The sequence below is a fragment of the Vulpes lagopus genome, chromosome 2 (genome assembly GCF_018345385.1).
Source record: "Vulpes lagopus strain Blue_001 chromosome 2, ASM1834538v1, whole genome shotgun sequence".
Classification (NCBI taxonomy): Eukaryota; Metazoa; Chordata; class Mammalia; order Carnivora; family Canidae; genus Vulpes; species Vulpes lagopus.
The window spans coordinates 145,068,596-145,088,195 of NC_054825.1; the positions used below are offsets into that span (position 1 = coordinate 145,068,596).

At 40.8% G+C, this 19,600-nt stretch overlaps 1 protein-coding gene across 1 annotated transcript in view; it reads right to left on the bottom strand.

Moving 5' to 3' along the window:
- FAM189A2 (family with sequence similarity 189 member A2) overlaps window positions 1-19,600 on the bottom strand; it is a 63,729-nt gene that overhangs the window by 20,314 nt on the left and 23,815 nt on the right. The window contains exon 3 of the mRNA XM_041745480.1: window positions 4,309-4,419. Within this exon, the coding sequence (XP_041601414.1) occupies window positions 4,309-4,419 (111 nt within the window). The remainder of the gene's footprint in view (window positions 1-4,308; window positions 4,420-19,600) is intronic.

Here is a 19,600-nt window from a genome sequence, read left to right on the forward strand (position 1 = left end):
CCCTAAATTCCCTATCCCTCATTCCTTGTTCTTCCAAGTGATAACAGTCCTGTACAGCTGCGTTCAGAGATTATCTCCTTCAGAAAACAGTCCCTGAACCCCCTGTGGAAAGATGATTTTCCACAATGTCCTCTACATACATCTCTCAGGCATTTATCCTTTTCGTTTTTTGGGCTATAGACCTCCATACACCTATCTTCTCTGTTCTTCTGAGCTGGTATCCCCCCAAGGGCAGTGTCTGCTTCTCTGTTATTTTGAAAGTTCCTAATGGCCCCCTGCATTGCCTCTTACCCCTTAACATACAGAGTTCCCAGGAAAAGAAATGTTGAACCAAGTTTGGTTTTCCAGTTACTAATCACACAGCAAACTAGAAGGGGCAAAGAGAACAGGCACAGGAAGTGAAAAGTCACAGTATATTGGAAGATGGTTTGGCAAAATTGTAGCATCTCTATGTCCAGACACTGATTAGAGGCTGCTGAGAGTAGAAAGGCAAAGTAAGACCTCTTTCTGGACCTGGAGGTTTATCACGTGCAAGAGGAACGGGATAAGTACAGCAAATGCTTTGGTAACGTCTGTGGATGGAATGAATACGTGCCCAACCACAAGTAGATCCACTGGGTTTGGTCGTCAGAGTAAGACACAATGCTCGGGTCATGCACAAGAAGAAGGGCTTATATCTGGGGGAAGATAAGGAGAGGTTACCTGGAATATAGGTATTTGAATAAATACCTTGAATGATGAATAAATGAGGGGAGTAGTAGAGCCCAAGATAGGACAGGACTCAGGTCACAGTGATGGGGAATTAGCCCTAGTGGCTTTGGAAAAAGCAGAAGCCAGATTGCAATGGATCAAGGGTATCTTTAATGGACTTTTCTGAGAAATTCTATGGTTCTATACCCTGGGTGTCTATTAGACTCACTTGGGGAAACTTTGCCAAGAACACCCGAATTGGGGCCCCAGAGATTCCCAGAGATTCTCAAATGGCCTGGAGAGGAGGCCTAGACGTCTGTATGTTTTTATATTTTTAAGTGTATTTTTAATTAAATCTTTTTTTCCCACCACAAAACCAACTCCGTGATTGTTTCTGATTATAAAACTGTAAAAATTTGAACAAGTCATAAAAGTATAGGACAAGACAAAAAAATCATTTGAAATCCACTCTTCTGGGTAAGCATGGTTAACCATTTGACAGATTTTTGGGGCACCTCTTTATGGATAAAAACACATAATTTCTATCACTGGGACCATATCATAATTGCTATTTTTTATAAGAAGGCTATTTGACGAGTGAAAGTTTTTGGGGAAGGGGAAACTTTCCTCATTCCCTCCCCACCATGCCAGTCACCCCAAATCTCTGCTAACAAGCTCCATGTGTTCACACTTATATTATCTTACATAAATGTGTAGGAGGTGAACCTAATCATGATTTATTTTCCAAAAGTGGGACTTTTATATCTATTGCCCTACATACTGTTTTTCCTACTTACAGGTCTAACTAACATTCTTGTTTTGAACAGGTTAGTTCTCCATTACCTTATTGTCTGGGGTGGTTTGGGTTTGGACCGCTGAAAACCATGTAGCCATGCATACCATCCTGCATATCTCCCAGGGCGCTTTTCCCTAGGTGAGGAAGCTCCCAAGCTCCCCGATCATTCCTGGTGGGAAGGTGTATTTTTTCTTCTGTTTGTCTCATTTTTTTGAAATTACACACATTCAAACCTTTGGTGTTTGAATGTGTTTTTTTTTTTAAAGATGTTATTATTTATTCATGAGAGACAGAGCCAGAGACATAGGCAGAGGAAAAGGCTCCCCATGGGGAGCCTGATGCAAGACTTGATCCCAGGACCCCGGGATCCAAAAACAAAAAGGATAAATGCCTGAGAGATGTACGTAGAGGACATTGTGGAAAATCATCTTTCCACAGGGGGTTCAGGGACTGTTTTCTGAAGGAGATAATCTCTGAACGCAGCTGTACAGGACTGTTATCACTTGGAAGAACAAGGAATGAGGGATAGGGAATTTAGGGGGAGAGATGGTGTTGTTAAAAGTATAAAAGTAGGGCGATGCCAGGCAGGCTTTGAAGCAATGATAGGGAGCATGAGCTGCCTCCAGGAGTGGGCAAGACAAGGGGGAATTTCAGAGAACCTTAAAAACCAGAAAAGGCTGTGAGCCTGGGATCCTATCATGTAAGGTTATTAAGCAAAGAGGTGACAAAATCAGAAAACTTTGTAAAGGAGTGTTAAGAAAGAGCAACCGGGGGCACCTGGGTGGCTCAGTGGTAGAGCATCTGCCTTTGGCTCAGGTCATGATCTCGGCTCCTGCAGGGAGCCTGCTTCTCCCTCTGCCTATGTCTCTACCTCTCCCTCTCTGTGTCTCTTATGAATAAATAAATTTTTTAAATCAAGAAAGAAAAGAAAGAAAGAAAGAAAGAAAGAAAGAAAGAAAGAAAGAAAGAAAGAAAGAAAGAAAGAAAGAAAGAAAGAAAGAAAGAAAGAAAAGGAAAGGAAAGGAAAGGAAAGGAAAGGAAAGGAAAGGAAAGGAAAGGAAAGGAAAGGAAAGGAAAGGAAAGGAAAGGAAAAGAAAAGAAAAGAAAAGAGAAAAGAAAAGAAAAGAAAAAGAAAAAGCAAGAGCAACAGGTTTGTGGTGAGTCCCTGAAGAATTCTCCTACTGGGGAAGGCCAGGGCTTAAAGCATTTTAAGAAATGCAGCACCACCTCCACTTGTACCCTCCTGCTTTCCAAGGGGTAACAAGGCCTTGTCACCAAGTTCCAAATAGATGAGATTGACTACAACTTCTCAAGAGTCCATTTCTTTTGCTTTGTGCCACAGGGAAGTATTTGTCACTGAGAAGTCGTTTTATTTTATTTTATTTTTTAAAAAAAGATTTTATTTATTCATTCATAGAAACACAGAGACGCAGAGGGAGAAGCAGGCTCCATGCGAGGAGCCCGATGTGGGACTCGATCCCAGGACTCCAGGATCGCACCCTGGGCCAAAGGCAGGCGCCAAACCGCCGAGCCACCCAGGGATCCCCAAGAAGTCCTTTTAGAAAGTTCAAAGATGGCCAGCAGTTGGGCGTACGCCCAAAAGAATGGAAAGCAAGGTCTTAAAGAGATATCTACATGCCTATTTTTATGGCACTTCACCATATTTGTGGTTAAAAAAAATGTACAGTATATGTGTGCAATGGAATATTATTCAAGCCTTAAAAGGTTAAGAAATTCTGACACATGCTGCCGCATGTGGACATGTGGAAGGCATTAGGCTAAGTGAAATAAGCCAGTCACAAAAAGATACGTGCTGGGGTGCCTGGGTGGCTCAGTCGGTTAAGCATCTGACTTTGGCTCAGGTCATGATCTCAGGGTCCTGGGATTGAGCACCGCATTGGGCTCTCCCTCCCCAACTCGTGCATGTGCACGTTCTCTCTCTCTCTCTCTCTCTCAAATAAATACATAAAATCTTAAAAAAAAAAAAATACATGCTGTAGGATTCCACTTATATCAGGCACCTGGAGTAGTTGCATTCTCAAGAGTCAGAGAAGTAGAAGAGTGGTTGCCAGAGGCAAGGCCCAGTGGGAAGGGCAGGGGAAGGGCCAGGAGGGTGGGGGAGTAAATATGTACAGAGTTTCAGTTTTGCAACAAGAAAAATGTTCTGGAGATTGGTTGCACAACAATGTGAATGTACTTTAGCTACTGAACTTAACTTCAAAACAATGAAGATGGTACATTTTATGCTACATGCATTTTACCGCAATTAAAAACTAAAAGAAAAAATTGGGAGGTTATGCAGGCCCACAACCTCTTATCCACAGTTCTGAAGTCCAAAAAGCCCTGAAACCAAGTTTTTATTACACCCTGCTGTCCCGGAGTGCAATGGAGTGCTACAGAGTAAAGAGTGGATGCATCAGGATTATCTTCTCAAAACCCAAAAGAGTCTGAAATGCTGAAACATAGCCGACCTCCAAAGGTTTCAGATAAAGGGCTGCTGACCTGTATTCTGACAATCTCCATTTCCCCTCTTGGGATTAGAACAGAGAGATATTGCTTGTGGACAACTGACCATTTCACTAACTAATGACCTGGTATCTCACTGCGGTTCTGGGGCTCTGCTCTCTGGTCTCTGTTTGGAAAAAATAACTGATGCCCTGAGTAAAACAATTAGCAGGCAAGCCTTTGTTTTGTGTTCTCATTTCCGCTGACTGACTTCAGATTTCACTTTAGGGGGTTGCTGGGCACACGCTGGCACCTCCAGGAAAGCCATACAGGCCAGGGTGGGTGCAAGCACACAGTGGTGTTTTAGGATGACTTACCAGATCACACCTGGGCACACTGGACACAAACTGGGCCCCCTGGCAGCCGAGGATAAATCCAGCTAGATTTAAGAGGACACACACCACGGAGAGCAGCACGAAGAGGTTCATCTGAAGCGGCAGGAAAAGAGGCCATTAGAAAAGACAATAGCTAAATTCAGAGATAGTTTTGTCTGAGTTAAAAAATAATTCATATTCTCTTCCTAGCAGACACACTTTTTTTAAAGAAGTCGGAACTATGTTTTAATGTATGAACTTTTTGTTCATGTTTTAGAAATTTTCAATCTTGTTGAGGAATACCACTGCCTCTCAAGTCTTACACTCAGTAATTTCAAGTCCCTAGTTCTTCCTCTCTTTGCATATAAAGAAGCTCTGACTCCCTCAGCTCCGATCTGTTCATTGCATTAAGCCATAGCCAATTCCTCCTTATGTCATCACTATTTATTCAGAGTTTTGCAGGATCAGTGGTAAGTAGGCAAATGGAGAATTTTAGCATGTAAGTGGAACCCAGGAAAGTCAAAGTGCTCAGAGCCCTTACTGGCCAGAAGTCTCCATATACAAGTAAAAACAAAAGTAAGTCTTTTCTCAGTTCCAAACAGTGTAGGTGCTAAAAAATAAGTCCACAGTGATCTTAAATATACTTTCTCTAAAGTTAAATGCTCCAAACGTTATGCTAGATAATTCAGAATTGTCAGAAATCAATCAGGAGGGCAGATTACTTACTGCAAATTAGAGACTACTGAGGCTTTTCCACTTGAGAACTATATTTATTATCAAAACCAAATCTTATTGCAAATATAAAAGATTGGAGCTAATGACGATCGTTAGAACTAAGCATCAGTTAGGGTAGCTAATGCCAGAGTTGGCTGTTAAGTGACTTCACAAATGAATTCTAGTTTGGAAAGCTGATTCTTTGTTGCTGGTATTCCAAGAAGCTTGAAAGTGTCTCCTCTAAACCCATGTTATGAGTCAATATTTAATATCACATGATGCCCCTTTTCTTTTTTTTTTTTTTTTTTTGATGCCCCTTTTCTTAAAAGGAATTCTTTCTGCCTTTCCAGGAGTAGTCTGGCTTCTGCTTCTCTCCTTATTTTGTTAATCTGTAAAAGGACCATACACTCTGTCATCAAATGTTGGAGGAAATGCTGGCATCAGCTGCTGTGTTACTGTTTCTCATGATTTCACAGTGTCTATAGGGCTTGACTGGAACAGCATGGAGCACATCCCTCTCATGTACTATGTCAGTCATTATCATGCCAAAGCTTTGGAAAAGGAAGATGTAAAGTTGGCCAAGGACAAAACATGATCTTCTCACCTGGGCTGGCAATTGCTATTCAAAGAGACCCAATACATCTGGAATTTTCACACCCAGCAACACAATTATTGTTACTATGGGGAAGTCTAACTTTCCTTCAAAAATTATCTTTTCAGGGCAGCCCCGGTGGCGCAGCGGTTTGGCGCAGCCTGCAGTCCAGGGTGTGATCCTGGAGACCTGGGATCATGTGCCACATCGGGCTCCTTGCAGGGAGCCTGCTTCTCCCTCTGCCTGTGTCTCTGCCTCTCTCTCTCTCTCTCTCTCTCTCTCTCTGTGTCTCTCATGAATAAATAAATAAAATCTTTTTTAAAAAATTATCTTTTCATGCACTATCAGATGGCTTTAAAAAAAAAAGTGTGGTTATAATCCTTATGTCCACTAGCACATCAAAATCTTCCTAACTATGGGGCACCTGGGTGGCTCAGCCAGTCGAGTGCAACTCTTGGTTTTGGCTCAGGTCATGATCTCAGGGTCTTGAGATAGAGCCCTACATAGGGCTTGGTGCTCAGCTCAGAATCTTCTGGTCATTCTCCCTCTGCGCCCCCACTCATTCAATCTCTCTCAAATAAGTAAATAACATCTTTTTAAATAAATAAATAAATATTTATAACTAAAAAATTAGCAGCATCAGATATAGAATGAGTGAGGGTTCATTACTTCCTGCACTGGTCCCCAAATCTCTTTATTAAAATCTTGAATCCAGGGCAGCCCGGGTGGCTCAGCGGTTTAGCGCCGCCTTCAGCCCAGGGTGTGATCCTGGATACCTGGGATCAAGTCCCACATCAGGCTCCCAGCATGGAGCCTGCTTCTCCCTCTGTCTGTGTCTCTGACTCTCTCTCTCTTTCAAGAATAAATAAATAAAATATTTTTTAAAAAATTAAAATTAAAAATAAAATCTTGAATCCAGCTCATCAAATAACACTGTTAGGAAAACCAACAGACGAGCCACAGACTGGGAGAAAATACTTCATGTATATATTAAACAAAGAAGCTTTATTCAGGATATACAAATAATTTTTTAATTCAATAATAAAAAAACAGCAACACAAAAAAATGGGCAAAAGACTTGAACAGGAAGATACAGGAATGGTCAACAAGCACAGGAAAAGTCATTCAATATCATTATTCATCATAAATGCAGTTAAAACCACAGTAAGGGGATCCCTGGGTGGATCAGCGGTTTAGTGCCTGCCTTTCTGCCCAGGGTGTGATCCTGGAGGCCCAGGATCAAGTCCCGCATCAGGCTCCCTGCATGGAGCCTGCTTCTCCCTCTGCCTGTGTCTCTGCCTCTCTCTCTCTCTCTCTCTCTCTCTGTGTGTCTCTCATGAATAAATAAATAAAATATTAAAAAAAACACAGTAAGATACCACTTCACATTAACTAGAAGAGTTAAAATTAGATAGAATGACAAAAGCAAGTGTTGGTAAGGATAAGGAGCACATGGACAAACACATTGCTTATCTGAGGATAAAATGGTGTTGCCATTTCTTAAAAACTAAATATAAATCTCCCATGCCAAAGAATTCCAAATACAGTTGGCCCTTGTACAATGCAGGGCTGAGGGGTGCCAACCCCCAACCCCCGCACACAGTGCAAAATCAGAGTATGACTTCTGACTGCCGATAAACTTAACTATTCATAGCCTATTATTGACCAGAGCCTTGCTGATAATATAAACAGTCGATTAACACATATTTTGCATGTTATATGTATTATATGCTGTATTCTTACAATAAAGCAAGCTAGAGAAAAGAACATGTTACTAAGAAAATCAGAAGGAAGAGAAGATATATTTACAATATTGTACTATATTTATCAGGAAAAAAATCTGCATGTAAGTGGAGCCATGAAGTTCAAACCCCTGTTGTTCAAAGGTCAACTGTGATTTATGAAGATAGTCCACCTCGACTCCTTACTCCTTAAGTATGTGCTGCACAAAGTGAGTTCCTTCCAAAGAACACAATATGGAAAGGCGAAAGGGAGAGCAATCTTCCAGCGGAGAAACCTGACAAATATGACATCAACCAGGTGACCAAAGTTAACATTGCTGGTAAGTCATGTGGATGGCATGTACCCTTGATACAATGTGCTGAAAATGGCATTTTACCTCCGGTTCTTCCTCTGCCAAACCGATGATAACCTCAGTCTAATCATAAGAAAAACATCAGACAATCCAACTGAGGTCCATGCTACAAAATACCTGACAAGTACTCTTCAAAACGGTCAAGGTCATCAAAAACAAGGGAAGTCTGAGAAACTGTCACAGCTAAGTGGAGCCTAAGGAGACATGACAAGCAAATAATGTAGTAATGTGATATACTAAGCTGGGATAATGGACAGAAAAAGAACATTAGATATAAACTAAGGAAATCTGGAGGTGCCTGGGTGGCGAAGTCAGTGAAGCAGCTGCCTTCGGCTCAGGTCATGATCCCATGGTCCTGGGACTGAGCCCCAAGTCTCCCTGCTCAGTGGGGAGCCTGCTTCTCTCTCTCCCTCTGCCCGCCTTGCTTATGCTCCCTTGCACTTTTAAAATAAATAAATAAAATTTTTTAAAAAACTAAGGAAATCCAAAGAGTATGTATTTTAGCTAATAATAACGTCTCAATGTTGGTTCATTAGTTGTGACAAATGTATCATGTCAAAGATGGGGAAACTGAGTATGCTGTATACAGGACCTCTCTGTGTTATCTTTGAAAAACTTCTGTAAGTCTAAAACTATTCTATAATAAAGTATTTAAAAGTTTTCTATTAATATATTTATGTATATTATGTATATATAAATCTATTTATACAAATATTAATATGTTGATAATTAAATGTATTTAAAAACTGCAAAAAAAATCTGAATATATGCCTACCTTACAATCTGCAGTTCCACTCCTAGGAAAAGACCCAGAGAAATAAGTGCAATTGCCCACAAAAAGACAGAAAAGAATGTTTATAGCAGCTTTATCAGACCAAAAGTGAAAATAACTCAAGTGTCCAAAAGCAGGATAATAAGTAAGCATATTGTGGTATTTTCAAACAGTGGAATAACTTCCAGGAACAAAAAGGAACACACTACTGATAACAACACAAAGAGGTTCAAAGACATTGAGTGAAGTAAACCAAGTACTAGATGATTCCACTTACATGAAGTTCAAGAATAAACAAAATAATCATGGTGATAGAAATCAGAAGAGCGGTGCCTGTTTGGTGGGGGGAGGGGATTGACTGAGGACAAAGAAGAGAATTTTCTGAAATGACAGAAAATTTGGACTTTTGGACAGTGGCTACATTGGTATATCCAACTCTCAAAACTTGGCTAACTGAACACTTATTATTAGGGATTTATATAAATTATATTTATTATATTAAAAAGAAAGCAAGAAAGACAATTCTGAATCCACCTGCCAAGACGGGAGTGTGAGATCATACAATGAATGAGGCTACTTCTCAAATGTCAGAATAACAAACAATCTGAGAGATTGCTCCAAAGATTCACTGCCTGGTAGACTCAGCTTCTCTCTCCTGCACTGGATGAGCTGCCAAGGAGAAATCAAAGTCAGATTACCACCACACCAAACCCAGAATGAGGACCTGGGCCAAGGCACATAGGCCATGTACAAAATCACTGTGCACTGTCCTCCAAACATATTCCTGCATGTGGCTTTTCTATTACAATCATTAAATATCAGACCAAACTTACTGGCTATTTGGTCATCTGAATTACTCTAGTGTAGACCACAGCAGCATGTATCAGGCATGGGGGCTATTAGTATACCAAGCATGTGTCTTTCAGAGGTTGGACCAGGTTCAAGGGTATACAATATTGGAGTTATAAGGGACCCACTTAGGATTTACAGGGACTTTCAGGATAGACCTCTCTGGCTTTAACCTAGTTATAATCATATAACCTCCAAGACCCAAATTTCCATCCCAGTCATCACAAGAGGGTATCCCTACCCCCAACAGGAGGCAGTAAAACATCAGCTACTAAGGAAGAAACATCATAGTCGCAAAGTGCTCAACTATATCTCAGAAGGGGAAGAATTTCTTACAGTTCTTATGTGCTTTTTAAAAAAAAATCATTGCATGGGGATCCCTGGGTGGCTCAGCCTTCGGCCCAGGGCATGATCCTAGAGTCCTGGGATCGAGTCCCATGTCGGGCTCCCTGAATGGAACCTGCTTCTCCCTCTGCCTGTGTCTCTGTCTCTGTCTCTCTCTCCCTCTCTCTCTCTCATGAATAAATAAATAAAATCTTAAAAAAAAAGAAAAAAATCATTGCAAGTGATCTTAGTTTCTCTTTGTGGCAACCACCTGAATTTGGAATCAAGATACCTAGTTCAAAATCAGGCTTTCCCACTTGTTCGCTGTGATATTTTAAGCAACCTCTGTAAGATTCACTTTTCTCATCAGCTAAACAGGTCCACATTCCTACCTCACAAGAATAATGAGAGAATCACACAAAATGATGTAAATAAAAATTCTTTGCATGCTGCAAAATGCTACACAATTGGTTTTATTAATAATAATAGGCACTTCCTCTTTGGGGGAGAAGCTTGTTATTACAAAATGAATTTCATGAAACAAATTTCACTAGCTCTGGGACCAGCATTCTGGTCTTAAAGCTTTTAATGCACCTGAATTAACATCTTTATAAATTTCTTCCACATATTTGACCTAATTTTTTCCTGATCTTTAAGCTTAGTTCCTATTGTTCTCAACTCAAATTCATTACCACCTGCTCAGCGAGGTGAACGCCATGGGTTCCAGTTCCTAAATTCTGTCGAGGCCAATTCATCATTGGGATTTACCATCAGGACATAGAAATGCCCAGAGTCAAGGCAGAGATGTCTTTCTAGAACTTGCATTTTAGACATGAAAGACAGTGGGACCCAAAAAGTGGAGAGCTTGCCCTCTGTGACTGGCACCCTGTGGCTCTGAAGGGTAAGATGCAAAATCCAAGATCCAAAAAGCCGGTCCTCTCACAGGGACTGACAACAGGAGTGACACTTTTTATGCTTTTGGTTTTACTGTTACTAACTTGAGCCAGGAGTACTTTATGATACTTATATACCAGGTAGCTTGATGCAAAGGTATTATATTTTTTATTTTGGTCTTTGGAATTCACCTCCACTTTGATCTCTTGCAGTTGTGCCCCCAGTTCATTCCAGGTCTCAATTAAATGATCCAATAAAACACTGTTTGGGGAACCTGAGGTCACCCAGAAGAAGCATCACTTTCAATTTGCCTGTTTCTGCCTGCTAAAAATTCCTCATAATCCCCATCACATAATATCATTAAATAATTATGCCTATCACAGCTTGGTATTGTTGACTGTCTTATTTGGTACAAGATTTCAATTCCCTAAATAGGTTGACCTTTCCCTACTGTCTAAGGACTTGTATTTTGCTGCTTCTTCCCTACTGCTCCAAACTCAAGATGCAGCTGAAACTCACCCAGCCATGTTTAAATAAATAAATAGTTCCAGAGATCGTGTGAAGGTTGCATTGTTTAAAAATGAGGAGGTTTAATATAGTGGAGAGAACATAAGCATTTAGTGCTACCAATTCAATAAAATGGTCCTGAAGAAATAAACAAACAAACAAACAAATAAATAAATAAAATGGCTCTGAAGGAAAAGTCTTAAACATTTTAAAAATATATTTGTTTATATTTATTCATGAGAGACACAGAGAGGCAGAGACACAGGCAGAGGGAGAAGCAGGCTCCCTGTGGGAAGCCTGATGTAGGACTTGATCCCAGGACCCCAGGATCATGACCTGAGCTGAAGGCAGATGCTCGACCACTGAGCCACCCATGTGCCCCTGAAAGAAAAGTTATAAAGGCAGAAATCCATAAGACAGAAAGAAAAGGAAAACACCATCAGAATTTTAAAAGCTGGAAAGCTAATGGGCCAGTGTGAATTGAACTCAGGGGTCTCTGAGAAAAGAGATTCCTACAATAGCAGTGAGGAAAGCCAAAACCACAGGATTCGCTCCTCAGACTCTCCAAATGTTCAGAAATGGGCAGCAGTGAAAGTGAGGCTAGAAACTGCACTGGCTTGGAGTCTAAGAAGCAGTTAGAAATCGGTACAACCACTATGAAAAAAGTATTGGTGTTTACTATTTCTAACAAAATTCAACATCTACGGCCCTATGACTCAGCAATTCACTTTTAGGTGAATTTAGGTGCAAGACAATTAATGCATGTGTCCATAGAAAGACATGTACAGGCATGTCAGAGCACTGGTTCATGACAGCCTCAAACTGGAAACAACCCAAATACCCAAGAATAGGAGAACGGATGAACAAATCATAAGCTCATAAAGGGAATAACACTCAGTGCTGTGGTCTGAATGTCTGTGTCCCCCACAAAATACACATGTTGAGACCCTAACTCCAAGATGTTGGTATTGGGAGAGGGCACCTCAGAGGGGTGATTAGGTCTTGAGGGTGGAGCCTCATGCATGGGATAAGTGAATCTGTGTGTGTGTGTGTGTGTGTGTGTGTGTACCCACGCATTCACATGCAGGTGTGCATTTCCATTTAAACATCAAAAGCGGGATCCCTCGGGATCCCTGGGTGGCGCAACGGTTTGGCGCCTGCCTTTGGCCCAGGGCGCGATCCTGGAGACCTGGGATCGAATCCCACATCAGGCTCCCGGTGCATGGAGCCTGCTTCTTCCTCAGCCTGTGTCTCTGCCTCTCTCTCTCTCTCTCTCTGTGACTATCATAAATAAATAAATAAATAAATAAATAAATAAATAAATAAATAAAAAGCGGGATCCCTGGGTGGCGCAGCGGTTTAGCGCCTGCCTTTGGCCCAGGGCGCGATCCTGGAGACCCGGGATCGAATCCCACGTCGGGCTCCCAGGGCATGGAGCTTGCTTCTCCCTCTGCCTATGTCTCTGCCTCTCTCTCTCTCTCTGTGATGACTATCATAAATAAATAAAAATTTAAAAAAAATTTTAAACATCAAAAGCTCACCAAATTCTTCATGAAGAGAAACTTCTCAAAATTTTCCAATTTAAAAAATATTATCAGTTCAGAATTCTTTCCCTTCACGCTTTTATTCATCTTTCTTTCCTTTTTTTTTTAGTGAGAGGGAGTGGGGAAGGAGCAGAGGGACAGGGAAAAGAGACAGAGAATCTTAGGCAGGCTCTGCGCCCACTATGGAGCCCAATTGTGGGGCTCAATCTCACGACCCTGAGATCATGACCTGAGCTGAAATCAAGAGTCAGACACTTAACCAACTAAGCCACCCAGGCACCCCTTTTTATTAATCTTTTAATTTCCCAAGAAAATACCACTGGTGGTCATTTAAATGCTGTGCTCCCCCCCGCCCCCGCCCCTGCTCCCCATATACAGCCTTTTGATACTGCTTGAGATAAATGAAGCCAAAATACACTTTTCTCCAGTGGGGCACAAAATCTGAACCAAAGACACAAAGACATAGATGGTCTTAAATTATCCTGAATGAGTGGATAGAGGAATCCATCCATCAATCTATAAGCAAAGGAAAGAAAGCCAATTCTTTATGATAAATACTACATGGAGGTATCATGCATTCTTACTAATATTCTAGAACATATACAGAATAGATTCTGAAGGGCAAACACTGGCTTTACTATCACTGCTTGCATGAAAATGGCTACCACCACTGTTCCTCATGGAAACTACCACTTTCTAGGGAAAGAAAATGGAAAGAAAGGGTTGGGATTCCTGTCCGATTATTTTAAAGGAAGTACGAGTGTAGGTGGTGAGTAAGTGGGTAGAAGAACAAAGCACACAGTCCTTAGAATTTATGTTATGTTTTCCCATTGAAACAAGAACACTGTGTGATCAAACTGGGAATCTAACCAATATTTTAACATTTATGTCCTCAGAGACAAGGAGTCCAAGCTCCAAACCACTGATTAGTCACTGGTTAATAAGACAAATGTCATACATCCTTTGACAGTTAATGTAACTGTTTAGTTAGCTCTTAACATTTACCATTTTAATTCAATTTGCAGAAGCATTTTAATACAAAGATGTAGAATCATGAGCAAAGCTATCTGAGCACCACACACTTATGCTGGAAAAAAAATGAAGACACCAAAGTAAAATGATCCCTGAACTAAGTTAGCAAAATGAATTTTAAGATTGACCACCCAGCACCAAGGCAACCAACAAAACATAACAAATCACAGCTCAAAGCCCAGACTCTGGCTGCTTTAAACTATCTCAGGAGCTCATACACTCACTGGCTTGGTTTGTCTGTGTGCCTTTAATCCTTGGATCCTAAAAGAACCTACTCCAAGGCTTCACTTCCTTGACACCCTTTAAACTCCTTCCAGAAGTTTGGCAGATATATTGCCAACATCCAGACTGGTTCCCTTTGCCAACAAGCCAAACACAGGCCCATTGCTCTGAATGGAACCAGCCATCTCCCTTTCCTTTCAAAGATATTTAAGTATCAGATCTATTCAGGTTATTGCTGTCCCCAGATTCTCTTTTTATAACGTGTTTAAAATGTAATAACGTTTATCTCCAGTTCCTTTTTCAATAGGCACAAAAGGCTTCTTCCTATCCCCACCGGAGTGAGACAAATTGTCATCAGTTTGTTTGGGACCCAGCCTTGAGGTGAGCTAAAAGCACTTACGACCGAGAGTTGCTAATTCCTGAAATGTAATGTGCAAATCATTCCTGAAATGATTTGAAAATGAATAAATCTCAAGGGTACTTCCAGGGCTCCTTGCTCATGAAAAAGAAATCCTGCCTTGCTGTGGGGTCCTTTCCCCTGTTCCCTGGCAGATCCCCCAGTCTCCATCACCCCTCATTGCTAGAAAAGTGGCTTTTCTCACGACCTGAGCAATCAGGCAGAGCAGAAGAGGGGGTGCCCTCAGCGAGCATCGGGCTCCATTATTCCCCGATGTAACTTAGCTCTATCACCCTAAATGGGTGTGCCCTCATCAGGAATGGGCTAAGGACCAGGAGGAAAACACCCTAATGAGAGTCTCAAGAGAAATAATCGAGAGGATGACGTGGCATGTGAGCCTGGCTATTCAAACAAGGTGAAAGGAGCAGAAATGAGGTTTGCTGCAGCCCTTGGGAATAAGGTGATAGAAGTAAATGTGGATTTGAAGATACTAACAGCCACAGGAAGGTGTAAACAAAGTTGCAGATCTGTGATTCTTGAGCCTCTACTTTTCTTACTCCTTTATTCATTTCTCCTTTCCTCTGTGCTTCTCTAGTTTTGGTTCTTTCCCTGCTTCTAGTTGCTTCTCCACTGCTGTTAGCTTCTCAAGGATTGGCATGTTGGAGAATCAGATCTCTTGACTCCCTGGCAATGGAGATGTCAGCTCTTGAGAAGCTATGTAGAGTCAACAGTCTCCACAGATGGCCACCACCAAGTTTGCCTTCTGTACCTGCAGGCTGTTTCTCACATCAAGCGGTGGAGTTCAAAACACACTGGGGAATATTATCCAGCCTTAAAAAGGAAGGAAGTACTGGCACATGCTACAAAGTGAATGAGTCTTGGAAACACTATGCTAAGTGAGATAAGCCAGATATTGCATGATTCCAACTATAAGAGGTACCTACAGTAGACAAAATCATAAGTACAATGGTGATTACTAGGGAGATGAGGAGTTACAGTTGAATGAGTAGAGAGTTTCTGTTTGAGATGATGAACAAGTTCTGGAAATGGATAGTAGTGATGGTTGCACAGCATTGTGAAGGTACTCAATGTCACTGTACACTGTACACTTTTAAAGAGTCAAAATGGGGGATGCCTGGGTAGTTCAGCGGTTAAGCGTCTGCCTTTGGCTCAGGGCGTGATCCTGGAGATTCGGGATCAAGTCCCACATCGGGCTCCCTGCATGGAGCCTGCTTCTCCCTCTGCCTGCGTCTCTGCCTCTCTCTCTCTGTCTCTCATGAATAAATAAAATCTTTTTTTAAAAAGTCAAAATGGTAAATTTTAAAATATGTACATTTTACCCCAACTTTTAAGAATTGCAAAAGAAAAAAAAGAGGTGAAATCCAATTCCCAATTTCCCTCTTTTCTTTTTTTTTTTTCTTTTTAAGATTTTATTTATTTATTCACAAGAGACACAGAGAAAAAGAAGAGAAATAGAGGGAGAAGTAGAATCCTCACAGGGACCCCAAAGCAGGACTCGATCCCTGGACCCAGGATCACCAATCCCAAACTGAAGGCAGATGCTTAACCATTGAGCTACCCAGGCGCCCCACCCTCCCCTTCACTCTAAGCTGGTTTTAGGAACTCATGTGATCAATAGAATGCAGTGGACATCCAAGGGTGGATCTTAGGAAGCCTGATGCCCCCTTTTCCCCCCAGGCCCTTGGAACATTCTTCTCAGACACTCTGCATCACAGAACCCAGCCACCATGCTGGGCAGCTATTATGTGGGGAGGCCACACAGTCATGCTCTGGTCAACAGCCCTTGCTGGGCTACTAGCTGTGTCAATTATAAATATATTCCAAAATATTTTATGTGTGAGGACTGTTATTTATTTCAACACAATCTGATGGCAGGAGAAAGAGAAGAGAATGGTCAGGGGTTTAGATAAAACAAGTCTGAACATGCGTCAGGGATTTTGGTAGCTGGGCCATGAGTATGAGAGGAGCTGTTGTATTTCTCTCCAGTTAGGGGCATATTTGAAATCTTCCATGTCAAAAGAAAGATGAAGAGCAAGTGGACAAAAGAAAATGGGGAGTGGGAGAAGAAAAAGGAGAAGGAGAAGGAAAGGAAGAAATAAACCAAGTGGACTCGTGTCTCCACAAAGTCAATCCCTGGAAAAAAAAATGTGGGGGGGGGGGGGAATGTGGCAGGAAGAATGTTCTAGAACAGAAAAGACTAAAGAGAAGAATCTAATTATATGACTGAACCTTCATTAGGTCCTGGGTTTAAAAAAAAAAAAAAAAGAGCTAGTCTATACAGGCATACTTTTTGATAACACATCAAACTGTGCATTTACACATATGGAAATATTCACAGATCATACTCATTAAAAGCTTTTGATTAAGAAGTTATGCAACATTTTGGAGTAACTGGGGAAATGTTAATTAACATGGGCTGAATATTGCATGGCATTAGGAAATTACCAATAACTAAAAAAACAAAAAAAGGAAATTATAGTAACTTTCTTAGTTGTGATAATGTTATTATTCTGAGGTAGAAGAATGCCTTATTTTTAGGAAATGCCTCATGAAGTATATAGATGTGAAGTACCAGAAGCCTAAGACTTTGAAAAAATGAAGAAACAAGAAGGCAAAAATTCAAGAGGTCCAACATCCGTCTACTAGATGTTCTAGGAAGAAGGAGCAAATGGAGGGAAGGAAATAATCAAAGAAACACTAAAGAAAAGTGCTCAGTGTTGAAGAAAGACACATCTTCTAATTAAAAGACCTCAAAGCCGGGCAGCCCCGGTGGCGCAGCAGTTTAGCACTGCCTGCAGCCTGGGGTTTGATCCTGGGGACCCTGGATCGAGTCCCACATCAAGCTCCCTGCATGGAGCCTGCTTCTCCCTCTGCCTAATGCCTCTGCCCCTATCTCTCTCTCTCTCTCTCTCTCTGTGTGTGTCTCTAGGAATAAATAAATAAAATCTTTTTAAAAAAATAATAAAAAAAAGACCTCAAAGCCTCAAGAAATAAAAGTACTCCAAAAGGGTGAAGAAAAAGAAGACTCACGCCTTGACACATCCTCATGTAATTTCAAAAGACCATCAGAAAAATTATCTGAAACTTGGAAAAAGCAAAGGAGATTTTGGTATTCCAATTATCTGCTTATTTAATTGGCTATTTTTTTAATTCGCTATTTTTTTAAAAGATTTTATTTATTTGTTTAACAGAGAGAGAGAGCGCGCCAGAGAGCACAAGCAGGAGGAACAGAGGGAGAAGGAGAAGCAAGATCCCTGCTCAGCAGGGAACTTGATGTGGGGTTTGATTCCAGGACCCTGGGATCATGACTTGAGCCAAAGGCAGACACTTAACAGACTGAACCACCCAGGCACCACTTAATTGGCTATTTTACAATTCTGTAGAGGCACCATTTAAGTTGTAGATTTTCTTTTTGGAAGAGATGAAAATAAATTCTGTCCAATGGAACAAGAAACCCTTAAAGTTACCACTCTGGGCCTGCTAGACATCCACCAGTTTTGTATCCATCACAGCAGTCCCCTCTTAACATTACCTACAAATATTTACCTTCTCAAATGTTCTTTGAAGCAGTTTTCCCTCATTAATGACACATGTTCACTTTTTTTCCCCAGGAGTCATGATTTTTATCTTCTTGAAAATTAAGTTTTATCAATACCCAGGTAAAGAAAAGATCTTGAAAGCTTCTAGATATGAAAAAAAAAAAGAGGCTGCTTACTAAGGAACAAGAATTAGTCAGCATCAAGCTTCATATCAGTGACAGAAGTCATCAAGGAATGCTTTCTAATTCTGGATAGAAAACTTGTTGAACCTAGAATTCTCTATCCAGACAAACTACCCTTCAAATGGGAGGGCAAAACAAAGACACATTCAAGATATTCAAACCCTAAGAGAGCTCCCCGCTTCCCTCACATCATTTCTGAAAAGTTTTATTCGATCATGTTTCTGGCAAAATAAAAAAGGGATTCAAGGAAAAAGAATGCATGAGGCATGAGGTCTAAGAAACAATGGCTGTAATCCAAGAATACAAAGAAAAGAAATTTTCACATGACATCTGTGCAGCAGGCCTGGAACATGATTACGTCCAAACTAGAACAGGAAGTCAGTAGTCCTCCATATGTCCAAAGGAAAAAGTGGAAAAACTAACAGAGAGTGTAATTTAAGAAGCCAGATGAAGAAACCTCACACTTAGACTCAACTGATTTTTAGCAAGTATTCTGAGACTATCAGTGAGGAAGGAAGTCTTTTTAATAAATGATGTTGGGACAACTGGATACCCACATGCAAAAGAATGCACTTGGACTGCTGCCTCACAGCTTATGCAAAAATTTACTCAAAATGGACCACAGACCCAAGAATAAGCTAAAACAAGAAAACTCTTGCAAGAAATATATAAGTAAAGCTTTATAATCGTGGGTTAGATCAGCCTTCTTAAATACTACTGTTTGGCAACATAATAAAAAATGGATAAACTGGACAACATCACAATGAAAAACTTTTGGGCCTCAAAGGACACCATCAAAAAAGTAAACTGCTAATCATATATCTGATAAGAGACTTGCAGTAAAAAGACAACCCAATGGGAAAATGTGCAAGGAGTCTAAATAGACATTTCTCCAAAGAAGACATGCAAATGACCAAGAAGCATATGAAAAGATTCTCAGTATCAAATCAAAAACACATTGAGAGACCACATCATACCCATAAAGTTGGCTCTCATCAAAAAGGCATACAATAGTAAGTGTTGGCAAAGATGTGGAGAAACTGGAACCAGGACACACTGCAGACAGAAATGGAAAGTAACACAGCCGCTTGAGGAAACAGTTCCTCAAAATGTTCAACACAGAGATACCATATGACTCAGCCATTCTATCCTAGGTGTATCGGCAAGAGAAATGAAAACAAGTCCACAAAAACTCTGTACACTAATGTTCACAGCAGCATTATTCATGATAGCCAGAAAGTGGCCATGTCCATTATCACCTGATGAATAGATAAATAAAATGTAATACGTCCATCACTGGAATAGTACCCAATAATTCAAAAAGGGGAAAAAGTACTAATACATTCTCTAACATGGATAACCCTTAAAAATGCTATACTCAAAAAATATGCTAGGTGAAAGAAGCCAGTTACAAAGGATCACATATTATATAATTCCCTTTATTTGAAATACCCAGAATAGGCAAATTTATGGAAGCAGACAGTTCATTAGTGGTTTCCCAGGGTTGGGGTATTGGAAGGAAATGAGAGGGACTTTTTAAAGATTTATTTACTTATTTTGAGAGAGAGAGAGAACACACACACAGTGAGTGGGGAGGGGCAGAGGGAGAGA